The sequence below is a fragment of the Spea bombifrons genome, chromosome 10 (assembly GCF_027358695.1).
Source record: "Spea bombifrons isolate aSpeBom1 chromosome 10, aSpeBom1.2.pri, whole genome shotgun sequence".
NCBI lineage: Eukaryota > Metazoa > Chordata > Amphibia > Anura > Pelobatidae > Spea > Spea bombifrons.
Window position 1 is genome coordinate 25,803,452 of NC_071096.1, and position 24,721 is coordinate 25,828,172.

General features: G+C 37.3%; 1 protein-coding gene across 1 annotated transcript; it reads right to left on the minus strand.

Moving 5' to 3' along the window:
• Nucleotides 1-1,005: 1,005 nt before the first annotated feature.
• On the minus strand, nt 1,006-21,779 carry LOC128467503 (serine/threonine-protein kinase D1-like). Its single transcript, XM_053449160.1, has 19 exons — nt 21,434-21,779; nt 16,241-16,379; nt 15,672-15,800; nt 15,032-15,225; nt 14,760-14,940; nt 13,525-13,611; nt 12,741-12,888; nt 12,366-12,477; nt 10,400-10,477; nt 8,561-8,813; nt 7,711-7,739; nt 6,782-6,854; nt 6,506-6,612; nt 5,624-5,785; nt 4,888-4,986; nt 3,944-4,211; nt 2,300-2,385; nt 1,559-1,745; nt 1,006-1,526 (listed from the first exon to the last, which is right to left on the minus strand). The coding sequence occupies exons 1-18, from the start codon at nt 21,575-21,577 to the stop codon at nt 1,560-1,562; spliced, it is 2,475 nt and encodes an 824-aa protein (XP_053305135.1). The 5' UTR covers nt 21,578-21,779; the 3' UTR covers nt 1,006-1,526; nt 1,559.
• Nucleotides 21,780-24,721: the final 2,942 nt, after the last annotated feature.

Genomic DNA, 24,721 nt, shown 5'->3' on the forward strand with positions numbered 1-24,721 from the left:
TCCTTTACCATATTTCTCCTTAATGCAGAAAAATGCATGATATCCCAGTTCTGGAAAACAGATAAGACTCCCTTATTTAGGGATTGGGTGCATAGGGCGGAAGAGACCACAAAGGTTGACAAACCAGTTAAGGAAGCCTTGGACCAGTATATAGCTTACATGGCAACTTGGCTTGGGTGGCTAGAGTTTACATGCTTCAAAGCATTCAAAATCCTCACGGTTTCCTTAAGCGGTGTCATGCTTCTTCCCACCCTTCTTTTTTTATTTCTCTTGTCCATACCTAAGGGTTGGCATATGCATAGGCATATTGAGGTTCACGGCTCAAGTCCTTTGCTACATGGATTGTCATCTAGATCCTGCTTTGATTGTTCTGATACTCTTTGTGTATACGCATTTATTTTGTTTTCCCCTCTGTGCTCCCCCCCTTATCTTGTTAAACTTTATAATAATTCTCAGCAAACATTCTCAATAAACTTTTATTTACAATAAATAAATAAGACAATTAACCAAGGCAACTGTCATTATGGCCCACACTCAATATAAAGGTAACGTTACAAAAGAAGGATTAGGCAAGTATTTAATTCGGCAGTAGAAAAATAAAATTACATATATTTCTGTAAAACTTTTGTGACCACTAATGGTCATTAAATGACTACAATATAGACTAGCCCATCTTGATCTTCCATACGTCGCATGCACTGCCGGGAGCATATTTATTCCAACTTTGGGGCATCTTGTTAAACAACATTACACTTTATGTTAATATGGAGCAGAGCCGGCCCTTACAGGGGCACCAAATTGCTTGTTCATGCATTTTCTTTCTGGCGCCAGTATGTGCCGATCTGTGTGCTGTATGAAGCAGTATTCTAATAGTACCGATGCAGTTTTCCACCTTAATAACTGCTGCATTCTTTTCTAGGTGTTTATTTCATTATAAACCATAATAGGTAATTGTAATATATCACAATAATGTATCACTCTATTTAATATGAAACATTCCATGGCTGAGATAAATAATTTTATTTCATCAATATAACCACAAAATATATATTTCTTAAGAAGATAAAGTGTGAAAGCTAGATAGAACTAACCATATTTGTACATGGACCAAAATCATTATCTTTCATGATCATACTTCACAATATATGTATATGAAGACAGTCTATTATACACGATGACGTTCTATTATTACATTATAAAATAAGTAGTATGATAATAAATTCAATAATTATGAAAGGAAAGAACAACAACTGGGAGAGGAGAAAGAAAAACTTTTTTACACTGTAAATGTATATGACTGCATATAAACAAACGCAATGCCATCAGAGACCAAAGTTCTTTGCATTGTATGGGAGGCTACCTCTCTTATTTTAATATAAACAATTAATTGTAATTAATATTATTAGCCAACAAGATAAAACGACTCAGATTTAAATAGTGTATCAGTATTTTCTAGTCACTTTGTGTTTTGAGACGTTCCCAAAAATTTGGGTCCTTGAGTAGATTGTCTTTGCTGTGAATAATTCTTCAACAAAAAAAGAGAAGGGGAATTGAATAATTCACCCCTGACCTTCGTCTTCCTCTTCGGTTTCATCAAATTGTGGGCCCACGACAAAGTGCTGTGGGTATACAAAACCACATTCTTCCGCAAACTTCTGCCAACGGGCATCGTCACTCTCATGGGTGATGTATCTGTGGCCTACCCTTGTCTCTAACTCACGAAGATCCAGCCAGGTCTGGAAGTCCTTAAGTAAGAGAAACATACCAGTTTAGTAAGTAAAAAACTGAAAATGACTAGTATTAACTTAACATCATTACGTGTATTGTGACTTATTGCGAGTTTGCAGGATATTTGCATTATTAACCTCTTGATACCACTATGCATTGTGTAGAATCTGGAGGTTCATTTAGCCCTGGAGGTTTAATAATAATATTTGTGTGCCCACATTCATGTAACGGTATTGTATGGAGTAACTAGTCTTTGGAGGTGAAGATTCTATGGAACCAGTTATAAGCACATCTAATGTATACAATCCATACTACCTGTATGTAGGGAGTGATGTTACTATTAACCAGAAATTACCATAGGTAGAGTTTATTATTGAATTACAGAAGATTAAATCCCTGGAAAGTAACTTTTAGATCCAAGCTCTTAGAGTATATGTATTAAGCCTACACTATCACTTTGTAAGTGTAAACATTTTTAATGTTCCCAAAAAACACTTGAATTATGAAGGGGAACCCTGGCCATCTGACAGATCTATCAAATACTGAGAAAGAACAAATGTAAAATACATGCCTGCATCCAGGGATGACTGAGAGCTTTGCTGACACTGAACCGTTTTCTGATTTTCACTTGCAGCAAACTGTTAATAAGTGCAATTGCTGAAAAGAACGTAAAAAAAGCAAAACAAAATCAAGATTACTGGCATAATTAAATCCACCACTATGTTGCACCGTAGTTAGCCCTCTTTCATTGCTTTGGCAAACCTTTTATGGACTGCTACATTGCTCGAAAACAGTTTCAGTGAGCAGCGTTTCTAATAATTCATGATGCATTATTTTGCTGCAGAAAGCTCCCAGATGCTGATATTATCTTAAGGTGGCAAAAAACACAAATATTGACAGAGTGACATCTAAATATAACATTTCAAAACCTTGTTGACATTGGTGAATCACACTGGATGTAATGAGGGGGAGTCTGAATACTTCCGTACAAAGACAAATATAGATAGAAACATAGAAACACAATAAAAATGAGCAGATTTAGGCCTGTCTAAGTCTGCTCATTTTTATTGATCCTTGATTCGGGATAGCCTTATGCCTATGCTATGTATGTTTAAATTGCCACACGCAGTGTATGTGTATATGTGTGTTTATGGGCAGTCGTGTGTAAGGGCAGTGTATGTGTATATGTGTGTTTATGGGCAGGTGTGTGTAAGGGCAGTGTGTGTTTATGGGCAGGTGTGTGTGGGCAGTCATGTGTAAGGGCAATGTAAGTGTATTTGTGTGTTTATAGGCAGGTGTGTGTAAAGGCAGTTTGTGTGGGCAGTTGTGTATAAGGGCAGTGTATGTGTATATGTGTGTTTATGGGCAGTCGTGTGTAAGGGCAGCGTGTGTGTGTGTTTATGGGCAGGTGTGTGTAAGGGCAGTGTGTGTTTATGGGCAGGTGTGTGTGGGCAGTCATGTGTAAGGGCAATGTAAGTGTATTTGTGTGTTTATAGGCAGGTGTGTGTAAAGGCAGTTTGTGTGGGCAGTTGTGTATAAGGGCAGTGTATGTGTATATGTGTGTTTATGGGCAGTCGTGTGTAAGGGCAGCGTGTGTGTGTGTTTATGGGCAGGTGTGCGTAAGGGCAGTATAAATAAAATAGCCTCTGTAAAAATAGCTGGGGGGGCACAATTTTTCATTCTTGCCTCGAGTACAAAAAGAGCTAGCTACATCTCTGCTCCTCTAGGAAACTAAAATCGAGTTTATTCATTTAATTGTGGGAGTTTGCAGGAGTTTGTGGAAAAGTTGATATTCAAACTTATTGACCTAACTAAGAATTATGTGTCTCCTGTAAAAGGACTTAATTGGTACAATATAATGCATATTATATAGATCAGTGAGATTTACTGAAAGTTATATAAACTACCACATATAAACCAATTGAATGTTGATGCTTCCCATATGAGGACACCTTTAATGTCAAATAGTTTTGCCCATTTCTTTTTGTGCATTTCTTCATACAATGACGCAGATAAAAGTGCTGTATGCGTTCCTCCACCATTAAAGGTGAAATGAGCATGTTTACGAGGGTAAAGCACCACCATCATTTATACATGAGACATTTGCGAAAACATTGTGTGTGCTGTGACATCCCATGATTTTGCACTAGTCACTGCTCCCATACGATTTACAAAGAAGGCAAAGCTTTCCTTATTATCTCCCACATTTACTCACCATCATCTGAAATCTCATTCCATGGGTTTTTTGGATACATGAAAGATGCATTCTGGATCTGATCATTGATATCTTCATCCTCGTTAAATGGAAATGTACCACTGAGGCTCACATAGATGATTACTCCAACAGACCACATATCAAGAGAACGGTTGTAGCCACTGTGCCTCAGAACTTCAGGGGCCAAGTAAGCAGGGGTTCCAACAACTGACCGTCGGAAAGACTTCTCACCAATAATACGAGCAAAGCCAAAGTCACAGAGCTTAATCTTGAAAAAGATTAAGATAAAGCAAAAATTTTAGTAAGGAAACAGTTTGCTAATGAGGGTATAAAAAATATTGAGGAACCAAAGGAACATGATGTATAAAGACAGAGAAAATGAGGAACCAAAATTTAAAAGAATAACGAAGAGCAATAAATATAATTAAATGAAAGAAAGTTTGTATAAAAGTGTTGACTAATATAGACTGAAGAAAATAACAGAGATTATCATAAAATAACCCACAGGAATAGCTAAATTGTAAAAAATATGGGTAATAGGAAAGAAATGTTTAGGCCTTCAAGGGTAAACAACTTCTTTGTGCCACGTACAACGTTACTACACAGGACTACTAGATCCATCCATTATGGACAGAGTGTCTATATTTCTTCTGCACAGGAGAAATTTCAAAGCAAGTACTGTAATTAAGTAAAATTCCTGGCTCTTGTCTCTGAGAAACAATAGCACAAACAATATTTGTTCCACTGATCCCCGAAATAAAAATTGGGAATGGCTAGCCTTTTAGTAATATACAAACCAGGTGCGGCTACATTTTGATAAATAACTGAGTAAACAAACATTATAACAAGGATAAACAGAAAGAAAAGTTAGCTTAAGAAGAAAAACACAAATGTAACTAGGAGCAGTAAAGGTCACGAACATACGATCATTTTTTTGTTCTCACTTGTGGGAATGGATCCTCACTGGCCAAAAGGACATTTTCTGGTTTGAGGTCACAGTGAACAATATTTTTCGAGTGGAGATGCCGCAGGGCAATTAGTATCTGTTGAACAAAGTACACTTACTCTCATAAAACTGGACATATTGGTTTTAACTGCCTCACTTCACAATTCATTATGAACAACAATACTGGTTAATTTCTACAACAAGAAGGGCTGAAGTAGCCCTGTATAGTACATAATCCATTGGGGGAAGAAGCTTTAAAGGAATCTAAGTGATTAAACTATGCATTATACAGGATTATACAATGCGTTCTTTCTGCAGTAGACCTGGGGATGGACCTTCATACTGGAATGGAGAACTCCATAACTCTTCTACCTGCTCTTCCTTTTGTGAATAGACTCAGTTGTGCTAGCAATTGCCAGTAGATCGTTACTGCAAAAATACTTTACATTTACATGCATACCCCAGCCTGACTCCTAAGGGCAGTCATTAGGCAGATCATTTTTATTACATACTATCTACAAACAATGCCTAGGAACATGGTCCTTGAAAACAGAAAAAGATTGCCTTGATGACGTGGTGTCATGTATATCAAATGATTACGGGGAGTTTTTAGTAAGTGAAAAGTGGTATTATCACCATAACAACCAAATGAACGGTCTAATCAACAGAAGAATCCCATTGGTTGCTATGCTGACAAGAGCCCCGCATGAGCCTGATCATACAATAATGCCTACCTGGGTGACGAGAAATCTGGTGATCCTTTCTGGAAGTCTTCCCTTTTCACTAGAAAGGATCATCTCTAGCATATCGCCATGTAACTTCTCCATTACCACAAAGATACGTTCGGGAGTTTCACACATGGCTTCAAGGACAACCACACAAGGGAAGCGCAGATTCTGATGGAAAAGGGGACCATTTAATTTCACAAGAATTGCCTCCTTGCAATCATCATCGAGTAGGCTTAATTGACTTATAAGGGGTCAATGGACCTGAACTTAGATCAGATTACTTTTTTTCACTGTCCACCCTTCTGGTAGCCAAAGTTGAAGGGGTGGGTAGGGACTTTTATTATTTATTTGTTTAAATTGAAACTTTGAGGAAGAGTGTCGTTTGGGCAGCTGCGGTCCATACTAGGGAAGTATTATTACATATAATTTATTTACTATTTATTACACTTCACCTAAGTAGCACGTATTTTTGGGTTTTTCCTCACGGTGTTATTTGTTTAAATTGACCCTATCACCTCCATCCCACTGTGCAGGATTTAGGAATTAGGAAAGGCATAGGATGTGGTCTGTGCCTCTTTAACGGCTTTTTAAAACCCCTTATCCCAATGGGAATGGGGGCATAGATACCCAATGTTTTCAATTGTAACCCCCACTCACACCAGGAATGGGATGGGGTCCATGCCTTTCATAGGGTAGTTTTAAAGGTTTTAGCACTCCCAGATCCAGAAGAGGTCTACTGCTCAATAAACAACACAGCATAGCCAAATTGTATTAACTGAGTAGTTTGTTACCCTGTTGTAAAAAAACACGCAACCAGCAGTGATGTTGGCTGTCTGTTACCTGTCCATGCAGCTGTTTTACACGTTCTCAGTTTTATTTTGTTATTACCTGTAGAATGGCCACTTCATTCCTTAGTTGACTTTCTTGAATTGATTGAAATCTGAGTTTGTCGATAACTTTTATGGCAACATCTCTCCCAGTTTTTCTGTGTTTTCCTACAATAGACAAATGTTTATTTTCATATCTATATGCACCAATCCACGGCGTTACAATGTGTTTCTATAGATGATCAAGCCTGATGGTAGTCTTTGTAGTCTTTCTGATTAGCATCAAAACCACTATACTATACATCTATTACCAATTGGATAACAGGAAATGGCATACCTCCATAAACAGTTCCAAATTGTCCTGATCCTAATACATCATCTGGGAAAATCTGATACATGTGACTGATGTCCTGCAACAATACAACGCAATGTTAGAGTTAAGATTTATGCAAAAAGATAGTTTTCTGTCTCAATATTATCTTACAGTATTGTATTTCTGTTCAATACTGTATATTTATATCCTGTCTGTGTCAGTGCAAGAAGGTCTGATGATTGCTACATCAATATGGAATGTCTGGAATGGTATCTGATATGGTACCAGCTCACTAGGCACATTAGATAGATGACGGAGCTCTGGAGTGATGACGGAGTCCTGCAAGTAATATCATACACTATAGGGGGCCATAGGCTACCACGAGCACAAAGGATCAAAAGAACCATCTGCTCCACCACATATTCTATCAACTGCCAGCTGCAAGGGAAGTATCAGTCGGGACAGATCTCCATACATGTTCTTTTGTGACATCGGGCATTGGGTACCAGTTTTGAAATCTCAGCCCATTGATGATTCAGGCTCAGAGCTAACTGGGACCAGGCAATGAAGAGAACCCTACTATCAGGCTCAGAAACACTCTCAGTGTGTCGCTTTAAGAGGCACAGGAGTAGCATCCTCCCATTATTCCTGACCCATCCAATGAAAAAACTGCTAGTAATAATAACCACTCAAAAGCATTTCATTAATATTATGTTTTTAAGTTGTTTACATTTAAAAATGCACCAATAATGTCAATTATTTTAGACATCAGGAGGACAAACAGTTGAAAAAACAAAAAGTGGAAGCTCCAGGGGATGAGCTAATGGAGGTCCCCAAATATGTTGTTATGAAAGTCAAGTGAAAAAAATATGATTTAATAAATAAAAAAAAGTTAAAACATGACTAAATATTTTATTTTTAATATTGAGCGATAGACGACATGCAAAACATACCAAATTCCGCTGTGGTTCAAGACTTACTCCTAAAGAGAAAGAAAATAATGCAACAGGTTTAACTGATGCCGTGACATCAATAAATATTCTGAAAACGTGTATTTACAGGGTATTTACAGGGTATATCACTGGATTTTCCAGGCCCAGTGAAAGGCAATTAATGGCGGTAACAGGCTTGGTGTAATTCATCTGGCTATGTCTGGCCATCTATATACGCACTAAAGTATGAGTTGGAAAGACTCTCAATGCTCAGCTTTTCTTGCAGAAGTACCAATTTGGCCCATCAGAACACAGAAAAGATACAAATGTATTCTTATCCTTAAAGTACTATCTGAAGAACCTTCCAACATTTTAGCAAATGCAGGGTAAAATGCTTTTATGTGTATATGCTCCATATATCTGTTCATGTGTGTTCCATCCCATGTGTCCCATGAGAAATATGTCTATATATGCACAGGAGCCTTGTGTATTTTTGTCTCACAGGATCATGTTCTTTTCAAAATGTGGTAGCTGTGGGCATCTTTCTCGTTGGCCTGCTTGGGGACACTGATCTGTAATTTGTTGTACTCACACCATTATATTTGGTTCATTTACTATTTTGTAGGATTGATACTTTGATGTCTTTTGATTTCTCTTTAAGTATACTTATATATGGAGTTGTTTTAAAGTTGTGTTTGGCCACAGGGAGTCCTAAGTTCTGTTTTTGGAAAATTATTCTTGGAATGCATCTTCTGGGATGGAGGATGTAACAAATGAACACTTTAAATGTGATGGGATATATATCATATGAGACTATGCTATATTAGCATCTATCCTGCAAAGAAAACGCAGAAAATTGAATTTGTCTAACCTGGAATGCTTGACTGTGTAGACGCCTTGGTTGTTGGGTTCTCATTCATTCCGAGCCACAGTGCTTGACGGATCATTTTGTACCACATATCACCATTTTGTCCGGCCTCTGGAGTAGAACGCCTCTCTCCCACATAATACACTAGTGTGTCAGTCAGCAGCTCAAAGCAATGAGGGGTCTCATTACTTGTTCGGACTCCACTGGCTTTCAGGTCAAATGCTTCGATATGGAGAATGTCTGAAAGAGGTAACTCCTGTAATAATATTTAGTAAATATAAGGAGTGTTGATTTTATAATGCAAAAGCTTGAATAGCAGAGACACAGTAATGTGCAGCTGTCAACCTTTTTTCGCGTAGAACAATTTTTACTGGCCGAAGCAGTCATCAATGTGGTGATGAAAGACATAGCTGCCAACTGTCCCACCAGCATGACCTTTGCCCTGCTGCCCAGCAGTGAGACCTGCTGTCATTTTGCTTACTGTATGAGCACGACCACAAAAGGCCTTGATGGTTGAGCATTATGAAACATTTGGACAAACACAGGATAACTACGAAAAACATAAAAGTCAGTAACCAAAAAGCATAATGCAGTGTGCCAAGAACAAGCATTTGGGCTTCCATAACCCTTTAACTAACAGAGGCCAAAAACAAACACTGAACATAATATATCATTTAATCCCCAGCAATAAACAACCATTTGGTTTAGGATACTTGGTTGTTAATGTAGTCAGTGTCTCCCGTTATACACAGCAAACATAATCTCCAAGCTGCATCCATGCATGATAAAAGAACATCGGTACCCTCCATGAGCGTGTATTAACTTCTTTGTACACATAAATAGTAAGAACCATCCATTAAAATCGTATTCACACCATTCAATAGCATCTGTATAGTTCAAAATGTGACCATCAATTCTTAGGTCTAACATTGACCTTGCCTCCCCACTTACCTATGTGCATCCACATCCAGTAAATCGAACAACCAATTTAACATTTGACCCTTGTTTTAGCTATCATGAGGAAGGTAAAAAAACAACAACTAGACTTCTAAACCAGATCACCAAATATGGTGATTGGATGGATATTGGATGTTGAGATTTGAGGCCTTAAATAAAGCAGGTGTAAATAGAGAGCTAATATGGATGCTTTAAGAAAATAACCATCAGTATGCCCTTCAATTTAATTTTAATGTTTGACTATTTTCCATGAAAAATAGAAAACATGTGAAGTTCTTAATATTTGGAGATTGTTATTTCCACCATTGAGAAGTAGACATTAACATCACTGATTTCCAAGTATCTTGGCCAATAGTTGTCTATTTTATAACTTTGTGTTGACTGTAGTTCCCGTCTTAATTAATTATAAGCCCCAGGCTATATATTGGTTAAAGGTCAACAACTTGCCATTTTACACAACAGATAAAACTACTTTTTTTATAATGGGACATTTAAAAGTTAGATTAAAAAAAATTAGAATACACAGGGATGTGGTGCATAATTTGCGAGAAGGGTTTAACTCTTTAGAAAAGCAGAGCCAACTTTTTAACAAAATGTGCATCTGCCAAAGATGTGCCATAGATAATGATCCTAAAAAATCTGATCTAAAAAGATTAGAAGATATCTAATGAAGAGGGATGAGCCTTGGAGTCTTTTTCAATTCTTAGTAAAATAAAAAGGGCCATTTTGCATTAATGTACACAGGCCCTCTATGCTCTACAGAAGGCAATAAACAGGATGCTTAATATAAACAAGATTATAATGTATTTATTCAGTGATAACTATAAGTAAGAGTTTAAAAAAGGAAAAGACAAATGAAGTACAGATTATTATAAAAAGTCTAACCTTATAAAACTTGCCACCGGTCTCATTATGGAATAAAGTGATGCATTTACTGTCGAGCTGCCAATAATGCCTTTTTCGCTGTGAAAACAAAAACATAATATAAACAGAAAGACAATCTGCATTTATACAAATTTAACATTACAAATATTTAATACTACAGTAAAACATGAAATCTACTAGTAGCGCTTGTGACACAACAAGGATGTTTCGTGGGCCATGAGAGGGCAACATTTTAAACTTGTATAATAGTTACCAACAGATTTTATAACGATGTCTCACTGTTTTCTTAAAAAATATCCTAACAGCAAATACACAATATGACCAAAAGTATTGGACACCCCTCTTAATTATCAACTTTAGGCGTTTCAGCCACATCCATTGCCAACAAACCTTAGCAGTAGAATGAGTCGTACTGAAGAGCTGAGTGACTTTAAATGTGGCACCATTGCCACAAATCAGTTTGTGAAGTTTCTGCCTTGCTATATCTGGCCTGGTCCACTGTACGTTATTATTGTGACATGGAAAAGTCTAGGGGTAATAACAGCTCAGTAGACCACACACACTCACAGAGCGGGGCCACCAACTCCTGAAGCATATAGCATGTACAAATCACCTATCCTCTGGAGCATCACTCACTAAGGAGTTTCAATATCATCAAGAGTTGGGTTTCCATGGCCGAGCAACTGCACATAAGTCCAAGATTACTATGAGCAATATAAAACATAGCTAAAGTGGTGTAAAGCTACTGCACTCTGGAACAGTGGAAACATCTTCTCCGGAGTGATTGATCACGCTTCACTTTCTACAAGTCTGTTGGATGAATTTGAGTTTGGCAGATACCAGGGGAATGATGTCTACCGGAATGCATAGTACCTACTGTCAAGTTTGGTGGAGGAAGCATAATGGTATGTGGCTGTTTGGTCTAGGCTACTTAGTTACAGTAAGGTAACAGCATTTAAAAGTGTCTTAACAAGGACACCAGGTCTGTGAAGGTCAATAGAACATCATTAAATTGTCCACCACAGACCCCAGTAAATGTCCACCATGAGAAATGTCGGTGTCTACCCCTGACTGGAACATCAGTTGTGAGCCAGGCCCGCTCAACCTCAGTGCCTGACCTCATAAATGCTCTTTTGAGTGAATGGACACAAATTTCCACAGATACTCCTAAATCTTGTGGAAAGGTTTCTTAGAAGAGTGGAGGCTTTTATAGCCACAAAAGGGATGGGGGGAAAACATTTTGAAGCCCATGGTTTTGGAATGGGATGCACAACAAGTTTATATTGGTGTGACAATCAGATGCCCACATGCTTCTGGTCATATAGTGCACTTTGAAGTTTTGTATGTAATGCGTTGAAACTATACTTCTGTGGTTAAAATAATCTTTAAAGAAAATCCAGGTTGTTATCAATGGATTTGTTCACACAGAACTTAAACTGTGGTCAATGGAACTGAAATATAACATTTGTGTCAGAATTTAAACTGTGCTTCAAGTTCAATTAATAAAAAGTTAATATATTCACTTTAATAGTGACATGCAATGAGTTTTTTTAGGATTTACCAGAAGTTGATATATGATCATGAAAGTTGAAGGTACGTGTACTGTAGGTACAGGAAGACTTACAGGAAATTATTATTATACTTGTTAAAAAGAGGTTATAAGATATGGTTATAGCAGATAATTAACAGTTTTAATATAGAGTTAAAGGTGGAGTTACAGGGCGGGTAGAAAGTACAGAGTTGGAAGAGAAGTAATGGGAAAGTCTCAGGAGGCCCATTGTACTCTACAGAACAACTTTAATGAAAGCGGAAGAGTGGGGGGGAAGTTATACATTGATATGTTACATTCTCCAGTTTCAGAATGATGCTTCATAGAATAGCACAGGAGTTTAAACTGGGGTGTTCTTTTCCTGGGTATGTAATGGGTATAATTAGCACAAGTCGTTCCCACAGGCTGCTAACTTACCATGGTGTCTTTACTGGTAAAGTGAACCAGCCATCCTTCCAGTAAGACACAACTGTTCTTCTTCTTGTTATAGCGAACAGATTGTACCACTCTCATAAGAGGGATGAAGTTACTGAGCAGAGAGAAGAAAAAAGTGATTTAAGTCAAGTTCATATACTAGGATGCCCTCAAATCTTTTTAAGAATATTTATAGGTATGTTAGCATCTGTTTTGTTTTTTTCTAGTATTCATAAGAATTAGTTGATATAATCAACACCTACTGGATATCAATTTTGATACAGGACAGAAACCAATTTTACTAGCAATAAAAGTTACCGAAGTATTAATGAATCCCATTAGAGTAGGATAAATGGGGGTTGGGGTTTACACAATTACCTGTCAAACATTGGATTCTCAGTGGGACAAAGTGTGGTTTCGGTCTCTTTAGATAAGTTTTCCTCTTCCTCCTGGGCACTTCCACCGATGCTAATTCTTCTTTCACTGTCTGCATCGTCATCCCCTTCCTGAACAAAGTTTTCTCCATCTGCGGTAACAATATGTGAAAATTAATGAAACATTATCTGCCTTTTTCAAAACCGGTTGGTCGATGTACGATTTCTGCACTGGAATAAAGAGACAAAAGCAGGCAGCATAAGCACGCAAAGAATAACCATGACACTTTTGAAAAATGACACTGTGTTTGGTTCTTAATGTCAGATGCACACACACGCACACACACACACAATATCACATGTGCCCATCTCTCTTGCCTCTTAGGCATTCTACTCTTTCTTGTCTCATTTTCTTTCTTCTCTCTCCCCTTCTCTTTCTTTCTTCTCTGTCTGCTTCTCTTTCTTGATTTCTTGTCTCCCCCTACCCTTGCCTTTTTCAATAGTAAGAAGAATGGAAGACTTACACTCTGCAAGCACCTTCTTTGGGCTGTAAAACAATGCTGCTAGTTCATTGTCCGGTACCGTAAAGCAAAACAAATGGTACAATGTCCTTCAATGCAGAAGGAATATAACAAATGTGCAGCCATTTCAAGGCTGCAGACCTTTTATCAATGTGCAATTGTTCATTTCTCTATCTCTCTTATTTTACCTACCCCCACTCAAACAAAACTATTTCTATGTCTGAACAAAAAATGTGTCACTTTATGAAATGCCGCCTGGACGTTTACCTTCTCCATCAATGCTATTGGCTACCTCGCCCCGGCACTCGTCTGGTACATCTGACATACATCGTCTGTGACAGTTGAACCGGCAATCTGGATAGACACAATTGTCAAAGACATGATTCTTTGATTGGCTTCCAATAAGTAAATCAAATGCCTTAGGCACTCTGGGCTATATTTAGAAAAAAACAGGTTTCGGGGAAAGTGGTAGATGTGTAGCAGCAAGAACATTCTATTGGTTTCCATGATATGTGTAATTGTGCGTGTGTGAGCACGGATGTGTAACTGTGCGTGTGTGAGCATGGATGTGTAATTGTGCATGTGTGAGCACGGATGTGTAATTGTGTATGTGAGCAAGGATGTGCAAGTGGGGTGAGATGGAGTGTGTGTTAGTGAGTATGAGTAAGTATGTGTAATTTGCCCTTCTAGATGTATTTGTAGCCCATGTGTCCCATCAAATTAATACAGTGAGGCTGTTATAATCCTATATGACTCTAACTCCTTTAAATGAATATCCTTGAGGGTGGGTCTGGTAGATTCCCTCACTTTGTTTTGAAGGAAGTTTCCAGGAAGGAAATGCTCTAAATGCTCCTAAGAAATTAACAAAATAGAAAGAGAGGAAGTAACATCTCAGAAGGAAAAGGGAGCAGTCGGAACAACAAGAAAAAAATTCTCCATTTATATTTGCACTGAAAAACACGTTTTGTGGTATACTTGGATCTACGTATTACAGTAAAAAAGAAGTACATTTAACGAGTGGACAAGGATAACCTTTTACTATTTTTACTATTTTATTATTATTTTAAATTAACAAAATATATCATTGCTACTAATTTACTTTTCATTATTTTTTTAAATGACCAAAATATTTAACATCACAGTAGAGTCCTACGTTTAAAAGAAGAGCTCTTGAAGAGCTGAAAAAAATGTTTTGCTTTTCTATGTTCTATGAAACCCTAGCGATGTCATGGAAACCAGTACTCCAGGTTTTGGTCCTCAGATCCGTCCACACTAAAAAACAACGGGGGCTTTTAGAAGCCGAGAGTTGCCGGACAAATGGTGAATTTGCATACTTACTGAACTGAACCCAATGCTTTTAACCTAATTAACCATGAAAATATAAAAGTGTTTCCTCTATAAAATGGGCAGAAATAGCAATTAAATCCGGATAAAAGGGTGTGATAAGAGATGTTGGCATTCTTCGTCACTTCTACATGTGGTGTTGCGTGACTCCCACATACCTTTACATTGCATGCCCTGTCTAAAAAGCCCCTTCAATAGGCGTCTGCAGTGCTGGCAGATGGTTGGGCGCGTGTACGAATGGACCTGGAAGGTGTGGGGAACTTTGACTCTGTTCATTTCCTGCCAGTCCTTCCATAGAGGACGTCCACTAAAGGAGGGAACGCGAGGCTTTTTTGTGATCTATGTCAAGAGAAAACAGTGTTATAGATAAGTTAAAAACTAATTTAGGAAGAAGACATTAAATATAATAAAATTATTCCAAAAAGCTCACCAGAGGTTCTCTCCAATCTGAGCTTTTTGCTCCCAGGTCTTCTAAGCTGCCCCCGCCTTGTTGCGATGATGAACTTGGTCTAGTTATAGAGCTTTGTCCTGTGAAAGAACGACTGGAAAGGTGCCCCCTCTTTACACCCCTGCAGTTATTGGGTATATTAAATGCACACCGCTTATGGTAATTAAGACCACAACCTGGAAAAGAAAAAGTAAAATATTTAATTGTATTAATTACCGGTAACAGGTATAATGTGGCCTATCCATTCTACCTTCATGCTTTCTTTTATTTTAGGCCAAGGCTACTAATATCTTTAATCATATTTTGTGTAATGATGACCTCAAAAGATTCTCAGGATTTCTTGAATTTCTTGAGGTAAACACAATTAAAAATGATCCAATATTAAAAACACACACACATTATATCTTATTCAATGTATATCACCCTTGGATAGGTCTCCTCTGTTGCCTCTTGGATTTCTTAATTTGCCTATATTTGAGCACCATCTACATTTCTCAGAAACCTTCCAAAGTTCACCTACCTCTCTGTATCTACGATATTGTGATTTGGGAATTCTGTCTTCGTATGGGAATTTTAGCAGTATCATTTTATTAAATAATCATTGCTGTGTCGTATCACCTACCTTGGCATTTCAGCCCTTGCCTCACAATGCCCCACAACATTTCTCCACAGTAGTCACAAAAAGCTGGGGACTTGTAGGAATGAACCAGTAAAATGTGAGGACGAATTGAGAAGTCAAGGGAGACAGACGCTGTTGAAAGCAAGCATAGAAATTGTTTCAAATTGGGAATATGACAAAGTTTGTGTCCATAAATTATTATATGAAGTATCCTGCTTACCTTTGCTTCCAATAAACAAATAAGTTATTCATATAGTGACTAGAAAACAAATCTGGGATTACAATTTCAAGAAGTACCAAGATGAATTTCCATTACGATTAATAAGATTATTTCAGATTATTTAATTAAGGCTGTTATTGTTTTTTTCCCATGTTTTTCCATGGGCAAGATGACATTACAATCATGCAAAAATAAAGATATGTGATGAGACTACTAGATACATAACATATTCTGGAATTTTTATGTACCAATAATTCAGATCACGTGAAGATGCTTTTTGTCATTTTGCTATTTTCATAGTTATATATTATCAGTAATTATAACATTGTTACACTATAAATCCATGTTTTACCTGGCAATACCACTTCAATGAGGTCTCCTTCAAAGACAACATTGTTTGCAGCAAGGAGCTCTAGGATATTTTCTGAGTGTAAATTGTGACGAAAGAGCTGGATTTTTTCAGAAACACCAAGGAATCCGTATTCTGGGTACTATAAACAAAGTGGAGAAGTTCTTACATTTAGGATCTATTTAAACATTTGTTTAAGTAATTAGAAGCCAAACTGCAATAGACGACGCATACAAAGCTATGTGACAAATGAAATTATTGGGATGGATGCACTATTAGAGAATAGTTATGAGGTCAAAATGTAATAGATCTAGCACAATGACAACCGCCTTATCATGTCTACGCTCTACGTCCTTCTCCTCTATACACCACACACCCACGTACAAGCATAAAACTAATTCTAGTCATTTCCCTTCTCCCACCAACCTAGTAAATGCAGAAATCTTAAAACCCATACCTCTTAATGACTTTAATTTGAAAGTTGCTCTTATAAGTGTTACAAGACGCAGCTGTATTTGGAAACATGATCGCAATTATAGGGAGTTATTTACATGAAATTGCCCTAGCAATTACTACTTTTTGAGTGGCGAAAGTATGTGTTGTATTGGGCATGTTTTGCACTCAAAAAGTTAACTGTTTAAGTGCTGTCTTTCTTTTCATTGCAGTCATTTCTTCAGGACAGCATTAGAAGGTTCTCCTCACTCAGATGGCTAGAAAAAGAGTTATATGGTAGTATGGCACACAAGCTCAAACTAGGGTGTCGTGTGTTTTTTGTATCACAGAGATGCTAAAGAAAACCCCATGTATGACATCATTATTGCCATAAGCCTGTGGATACACAGAGCATTTATAGAAAGAAAGTTGTCTTACAATGTTAACCCCTTGAAACCTGTTACTTGTTCGTCATGAACTTACTGAAAATCGGCAATTGGCATGCAGCATGTCGAAGTGCAATACATTGATGGCAACTCAAAAGGTTAAACACAATCTTAAGCATGCTGATCTACTCTGGCAGCTTTCTTCATTACAGCGTGCCCAACCAGTACTATATATATCATTGCTACTCATTATATTAAAAACACACTCTTATGCAGTACAGCTGGTTCTGCAGGTACAGTCTAGCCACTGCGCTCTGATGCACACCAATAGAAGGGAGGGAGTAAGGTGATTTATACATAGAATATGCCAGCTATTCCTCCTGGGTTTGCTTTCACACATCACCGGCTTCATACCAACCGCAAATAAATGAATGTCACTTCAAATATCATAATAGTCCGGCCAGACAGGTGCACCAATATACATGAGTTCCTTATCTGAGCACAGTGTTTCTTCTTTGTCGTGAACAAATAAATGGATCTTGGTGATCTGAACTAGTAGTATTAGGGGTTAATACTTTTCTTGCATACGTTAAGAATGACAACTCGGTTGATGTAGAAGGCTTGCCCATGTGATGATTGATTCTGCCCTGGGGTAAACCCTGTCTCTGACAGCCCTTCTTGCACTCCCTTGAATAATTCAATTATTATTAAAATACTGGATGTAAAGAAGTTTTAACCCACCACTGTGTCAATAAAATTAATGATCTTTTTTATTACATTTTATTATATATTTTATTTATATTTAAATTTTATACTCAGGCATGTAAAGCATGCACTAGTGGAACGGAGATTAGCTATTTTCTATCTCCTTAAAGCTAAAACGACTGTGACCTGTTTTCTGGAATGCCGTATTTGCATTCCACAGGTAGTGAACGATAAATTCTATTTTCCTAAAACATATAAAGCTGCCATCTTAGCTTTCTGTTCACACGACTTGGGTGTTGTTGTTCTCTCCAAGATGCGCTTCTTTGGTGGCAGTACTGTAATGGTTGGGCATAGGAGAAGGGGAAATACAATCAGGAAATTAGTCAATTTATATGGGAGTTTTGCCAGTTTCTGCCATAGAGCACAGCTTTCAGAACTTAAAACTGCTTTTTCTGGAGAAGTCTGGATTTTCGATGACCGCCTGAATCGAGACCCTCCATTCCACATCATTTGTATAGTATTAACCAGCCATAGTTTAATGTTATTCTGTACATTTATTTTTGATAGATACAATGTACAATAGATACCTTTATATTGTCTCTAATATATTAGCTTGCATATTAAATTGCCAGTGTCTGCATTTCAAGGCCAAACATTTTTAGATTAGTGGCAAGGGTAGCTGAACATGAGTACACCAAGATGATGTTTAACTGAACAGGAAACAGGAAACAGGAAGGAGAAGGGGACAGGGGTAGGAATAACAGCATAAAAAAGGGTGTTTATTATACAAATCTTATTTTTTCTTTTAATTTATACATTTTGTTTTGAATAGGTAAACAAATCGGAAGCCTAAAAATATCAGAAAATGCCAAATGACCACACATATCCCTAAAGTTTGACTTAAATAGAAATAAGCCAATTTTCTTGCAAAACCCACAAATATCAATAAGTAAACCCTGACCAGGATAATACAGCATCAACTAGTTTAAATAAAAATGTCTCAAATAAAAAGAGTACGATCCATGGAGAACGTCTATGGCTCAAAATGAAGAGGAAGAAGGTTACCTAAGGTTGTGGTTGTGGTAAAGGGTGCCTGATAGGCCTAAAAACATATCAAATCAACAGGATATCAGTATATTTCCTCCATTGCTGTTTTAGACCAACATTAAAACATAGAATTTGACGGAAGATCGGAACCGTTTGGCCAATTTAGTATCCCCATTATTTTGCATACCAAGTTCTCCCCACTAACCAAGCAATTTCACTAAAGCCACAAAGCAAGTGATTTAGCTTTATTTCTAATAAAATTCTTCCTCAATATGTAAATTATGATTTATTTCCCTTACTTCTAAAAATAAAACCCATCAGTTCATTACATCATAAGATAGAATTAATTATGTTACAAAGAATGCTGAATTCTGTACTACATATAGGTGCCAAAAATGATATGTTATTAATGTGACACTATATACAAGGGGGTTTAAACTGAAAATATATATTATAGATATAATTTTACATTCTTCTGTAGATATGTGAATAGATTTATATCCAGTTTTTCACAGATCTATATTAATAATTATATTAACCCCCTCATACACACAAGATATCCATCAAGTTAATTCAACATTCAAGAGAATATTCTGTAGTTTGGTCCTAGTCCTATACACTGCATGTCAACCCAGGTGTACAACAAGCTCAACTCATTGACGCATCCATTCCAGTTGCCACCATTACAACAGTCCTACACCATCATCCTTAAGGATGATAGGAATGGAACTTCGAAATCCAATATATTTGCTTTAAAATGCATCCATTTGAAGGATGCGGGGATTTATCTGGAGAGCATTAGTGAGATCAATACAGCACATCATTTGAACATAAAATTGGGTTATTATGAAAATGTTGCCTCTTCTTTTACTAAGTTCCTTTGGAAATCGGAGCTTCCTTCTTATTGTTTTGCAAATAAAAGGGATTTCCTGAGAACATAGCAGCAATGTACTTTCTTTAGATGTAGAGGTTAGTCGTTCAACTTTTGACTAAGGTGAAAAAAACCACAATGATTCTCTGTGGTTTCGAATTAGAAGAGAGCAATAAAAAGGAAAAGCGTAAAGGAAGTGAACAAGAATATGTACAATTGTATGTACAAAACTCCTTTTCGTGACAATATTTCAATGTGCATTTTTAAATGACCTTTTGAAAAATGTACGCTACAAGACAACTTAATCTTAAATGGCGCATGATACCTGCTGCTAGTGTCATACAGTATGTTCCTCTACTGACCAGACCTCCAACACCGTTGCAAACATGATATTTAATGCTTAGTTATAGGTAAAAACCTTTAGTGTACACATCGATAGCTTTTGTAAGAGAGCGTAAACAAGGTTAACAAGGACAGGAATAGGAAATAGATCGTTTTTGACACAGATCTCCGTTTCCTTGAGTTAAAAGAGTTCCTGACAGGTAATTAAAATACGAGAGCCATTTAAATAAATCACAAAAAGGAGGAGGGGGCTGCAGCTTCTACCTAAAGTAAGAACTTTATTATTATTTTTATTATTATTCATTTACTCAGTGATGCATCCCCATTGTATTTGGAAAGGAACCTCTTAGATGATATGTGCATTGATGTAGTTATGATGGCTGGAGTGTTCCTTTCAGTCGAAAGTGGACCGAAGTTGCCTGTATGTATCATTAAGCAGCTTATTAGAACTATTTTCAAATGTAGCCGGTGCAAGCTTGGGTTATTTGTGTCGATATTAACACGCTTTTTCAAATGATTGAAGGTGACTTGGTGAATATTTGTTGAGAAGCTAGACAGACCTATTTAGGGACTAGCCTGAGTTTTTAGAATGAGTTCTGTATAAGTATTTCAAAACATAAGCTTTTTGTGATGATACAACATTTCAGCGTGTTGATCCTTGTATTACATATTGTATTCACCCAACGACACGTAGGGAAGGCTCAGAATTATGCCGACTTCTATTTTTAATCACGAGGATTAATTACCCTCTGGATTGGTGCCACTTGACTGGTTGTCAAGATTTCAACTTGAGGAGTATTGACCCATGCGTGTTATGTATATTGAAGAAACATATTGAAAGAGCTGCTATATGTCATTATTTCTTAACATAGAAACTGAAACTTTTCACACTATTTCACAAAGCAAGTTATCGTCATCTGTGAGGGCTATGGAGTTTTGACAGTATGTTAGTTGGAGATACCGGAACAGAACGCTGCCACTTTCATAAACTGGGTATAACTTGTAGCATTATACTTTCCCAATTGAATACTTAAGGAGAAAGGAAAACATAGACACAGAGCAAACCTAGAAAACCTAGCATTATAACTAAATGTCCCAGAAAAGGACAAAACGTTCTGCATTTTTAAAAACATTATTATTAAATTGTATTGGGTTATATTGTTTGTTGGCAACTGACTCCTTATGAAGCTATTTTTGTTCGAATTAAGATATATTCATTATTGAGAACCATCAACAGCCCTTGTCCCCATGGCATCCCAAATGAAAACTACACTGTAGCCAGCGTGAGCATAGCAGAATCATTTACAGACTGGTTAGGTGCGTAGGCCCCCTATTTACTAATTTATTACACCATTCTGTATTCATTTTATACACTACATGTTATACACAGCATTTAGTATAAACACGACTCACCTTCTTCTCTACAAGGTCTACAGCCAGCTTCTTCACAGTCCCATAAATGGCATCACTTGGGTTGATATTGTAGACCTCACGGGAAAGGCCTATCTGAAGTCTGATGGTCACCATCTTGGCCTGGGTTTCCTTTCCCAAAGTCATTGTTAAAAACAATGATCCAATTTATGGTAGCATCAGCGGTCTACAAAGCTTCACGGTGGACAGGGAAGAGTAAAGCGTCTTTACGGTACTGTATACTGTATAACCTGTAGTCAGTGCTCAGTGGACTTTGATGCGTGAATTCCTCCCATAAATCATTACATTTGCATCCAAAATTCTGAATTGTAAACAAATGTAATCTTGACTTGGCTAAACATAAAATTGTCAAATTTCCTAGTTTCTAATTTTCATGACGGTCCACGTCGACAAAAAAAGATCAATAAATTGACATTATTTCTTGTTGCTGGTCATTAAACAGAATGAAAGTCCTTAATATAATGATTTTCAAAAACTTCTTGGTTGTTAAAACAATGAAAAAAATCCCTAACTGGTAACAATGCAATATTTAACCGGTCAGTTAACTTGTGTTGATCCTAGGAAGGATTTGTTAACCATCAAACTGGCCTTTTAAAACTGTGATGATTCAACTAAATTTCTGTGAAAAATGTGTTTCGAAACCAAAACGCAGCTAAGGTCCATAACATTGTAAAACTGTGACTGTTCCAGTAGGCGGCGGTATATGAACGGGGTCTCCACTTTGTATTGGTTATGATCAAGAATCATTTGCTCCGTTATATTTTTCAATCTGGAAAAAAACCCAAAATGTTAGAATTAAAAATGGCCAACAAAACAATGATGGTGACATTTTAATGTTGCACATCAAGAGTATTTTAGACCTTTAATCTATACTGAAGATTAACACCAAATTAGTTGTATCCCTTATTTTAACCTAGTAAATGGATTCACTATTTCAGAAGCTTACATTTTATACCAAAAAAAAATATTGTTTATGAATGGCCGAAATAGGATAGGAACAAAGAAGATAAAACATAGAACACAAATGAATGAAATGGGTCAATATGTTCAAAATAGTGAATAAGGGAAATGTAACTTTCATCTTGTTATAACGTGTCAATCATTGCACAGAAGGCGCTTATGATCATGAAATACAGTTATTGAGTGTGTTTGGAAGTGTTGGAGATAGAGGAAAAGAAGGCGCTAGAAAAAGAGAAATCATACAGGAGAAAGGACAAAATGAAGGAGAAAGTATTTATCAAAGGAAACTATATTGAGGATTAATGTAGGAGAAACTATTTAGGCATAGATAGTGAAATGAAAAAGTAAATAGTATTAAAACTGGCAAATTACTTTGAAAATTGTTACTACAAAAAGTAGAAACTCAATGGAAAGAAGGTTGTGGGAAGGGGACGCTGCGTAATGGGACATTTTGAACTGGTTTGTAAAGATGGACACGGTTTGTTACAGTTGGCTCTGTGTTAAATAGCAGGCATATACAAATGAAGGGGCCCATGTAAGCAATGAAAAAACAGCATATCTGGTTTCTTTGTGTGTCTCGGAGTCTTAGACATGTCCGTATTGGCGTAAGTCTATGTTATTTTGCTTGCTGTGCTCTGCACAGTGGAAAGTTTTTGTCATTTCGACCCACCATAGCTATACAGATGTTTGATACAAATGTAAACCAGGCATAGGGAACGATTTAAGATGGTATGGCGCAAGTTTGAGACACCTTGGAAATGGGAGATTTGGAAGAAGCAAAAGCATACTACGAATGAGAAAGTGATTCACGCAATAATCTGAGACAGCTTGGGATCGGTGCGGCTTTGGGGAAGAGACGAAGACACCTAGGGATGAGTGGGAGAGTAGATCCAGAGAAGACTTTAAGGTATTTTCAGACGGTTGGGGCGAGTGAGATAAAGGAGATAGATAAAGAGAGTGAAGAAAAGAATGATGTGTAGCGTGCAAAAGTCTAAAGAAACTAACAGCATCATGAAAATGATAGATCTGAGACAGCAAGAAGTCAATTCACAAATGAAAACCACCTCACCTTTTACCAAATGTGAAACATCTATACAAGTGAAAATCCTCCGACTCCTGCGAGCGTCTCAGCTCAAATCTCTCCCCGTTTCCTCTTTCAGCAGAGCTCGTCTGTTTTCAGTGAGACAGGAAATTCACAAACTCCTCTGTCCCTCCCCTATTTCTGCATTTTTCTTTAAGCCTCATTTGCAACAACGCTTGTCTTGCCAATAGTAGATACATAGCTTAGCTCATTCAAGGAAAGATATAGGTGTGTGTATATAAATGTGTCTATATCGAACAGATACGTTGTTTCCTGTACTTAACATATTTGTTTGTTTTGTTTTATTTAATTTAACACGTTTTTTTATTCTTAAATCATTATATGCAGTATCTATTCCTTGTATATAACACAGATGGAAAGTCCGATCTACAGTTTGCCCGATGTAGTTAAAGGGAAAGCCTCACCAAGCCACACTAAATTCTTTAAAATAAGGTCCTTCTTACCTTAGGGAGGTGCTGCGGCTCCCCTCCTCCTTCCTAGGCTAACTTTTCTCACCACTGATTTTTTTTAACCCTAGAAGCTAACTTCTTAGATAAAAGGTAACTTTTATATCCGCCTGTCGTGTGAAGAAAGGTGAATATGTGCTCCAAATGTGAAAGGCCACAGTGGATCCCAAATTTCCCATCCAAACCAATGGAAGGCCAGGGGCCCACTAAAATCTTTGAAGAGGAGTCGCAGCCAGAGGGTTCACATGGACCTGGCTCCACTGTGACATTTTCAGTGGAAAAGAAAACACACGAATACCATATCAAAAACACACATGCACTAAAACAACAAAAAATGTCCCTGTAAATGTGTGAGCAAAGTGTCCAAGCCCATGGCTCGTATTATAAGAATTCTTCCCTCCGCTGGGGATTCCCATGGGCTGTTTGGCTGGGCTTTTCCCCTATGCTGATTGTTACCAGTCCTGTAGGAAGCACCGCTTCTCCAGTTCTCTCTGTCGACACCTGACTCCTCTGGCTCATACTCCCTAATACTTGCCAATTTTCCCTTTAAATGGGGGGGTCCCACGACATCAGTGGAATGCCCGGCCACAACATAGAACATTTACGCAAACTTTTATTTTTCAATACCTCTTATTGAAAGACTAAAATCTATTGCCTAACCCTTTATAATCCCCAATACATTTAATTCCTTGATGCAAGCCCAGCTTTTGTAGGTCTAGTTCCAAGTTTGGTTATATCTGCCCTATATAGTTGGGCATACTT

Bases quoted from the DNA above. Each gene is read 5' to 3' on its own strand.
- LOC128467503 (XM_053449160.1), bottom strand. From the start codon at position 21,577: ATGACTTTGGGAAAGGAAACCCAGGCCAAGATGGTGACCATCAGACTT. The intron at 15,226-15,671 runs GTAGGTGATACG...TTTCTTTTCCAG, and splicing joins GCAAGGGCTGAAATGCCAAG to GTTGTGGTCTTAATTACCAT. The intron at 12,478-12,740 runs GTAATTGTGTAA...CTCTCTGCTCAG, and splicing joins GAGAATCCAATGTTTGACAG to TAACTTCATCCCTCTTATGA.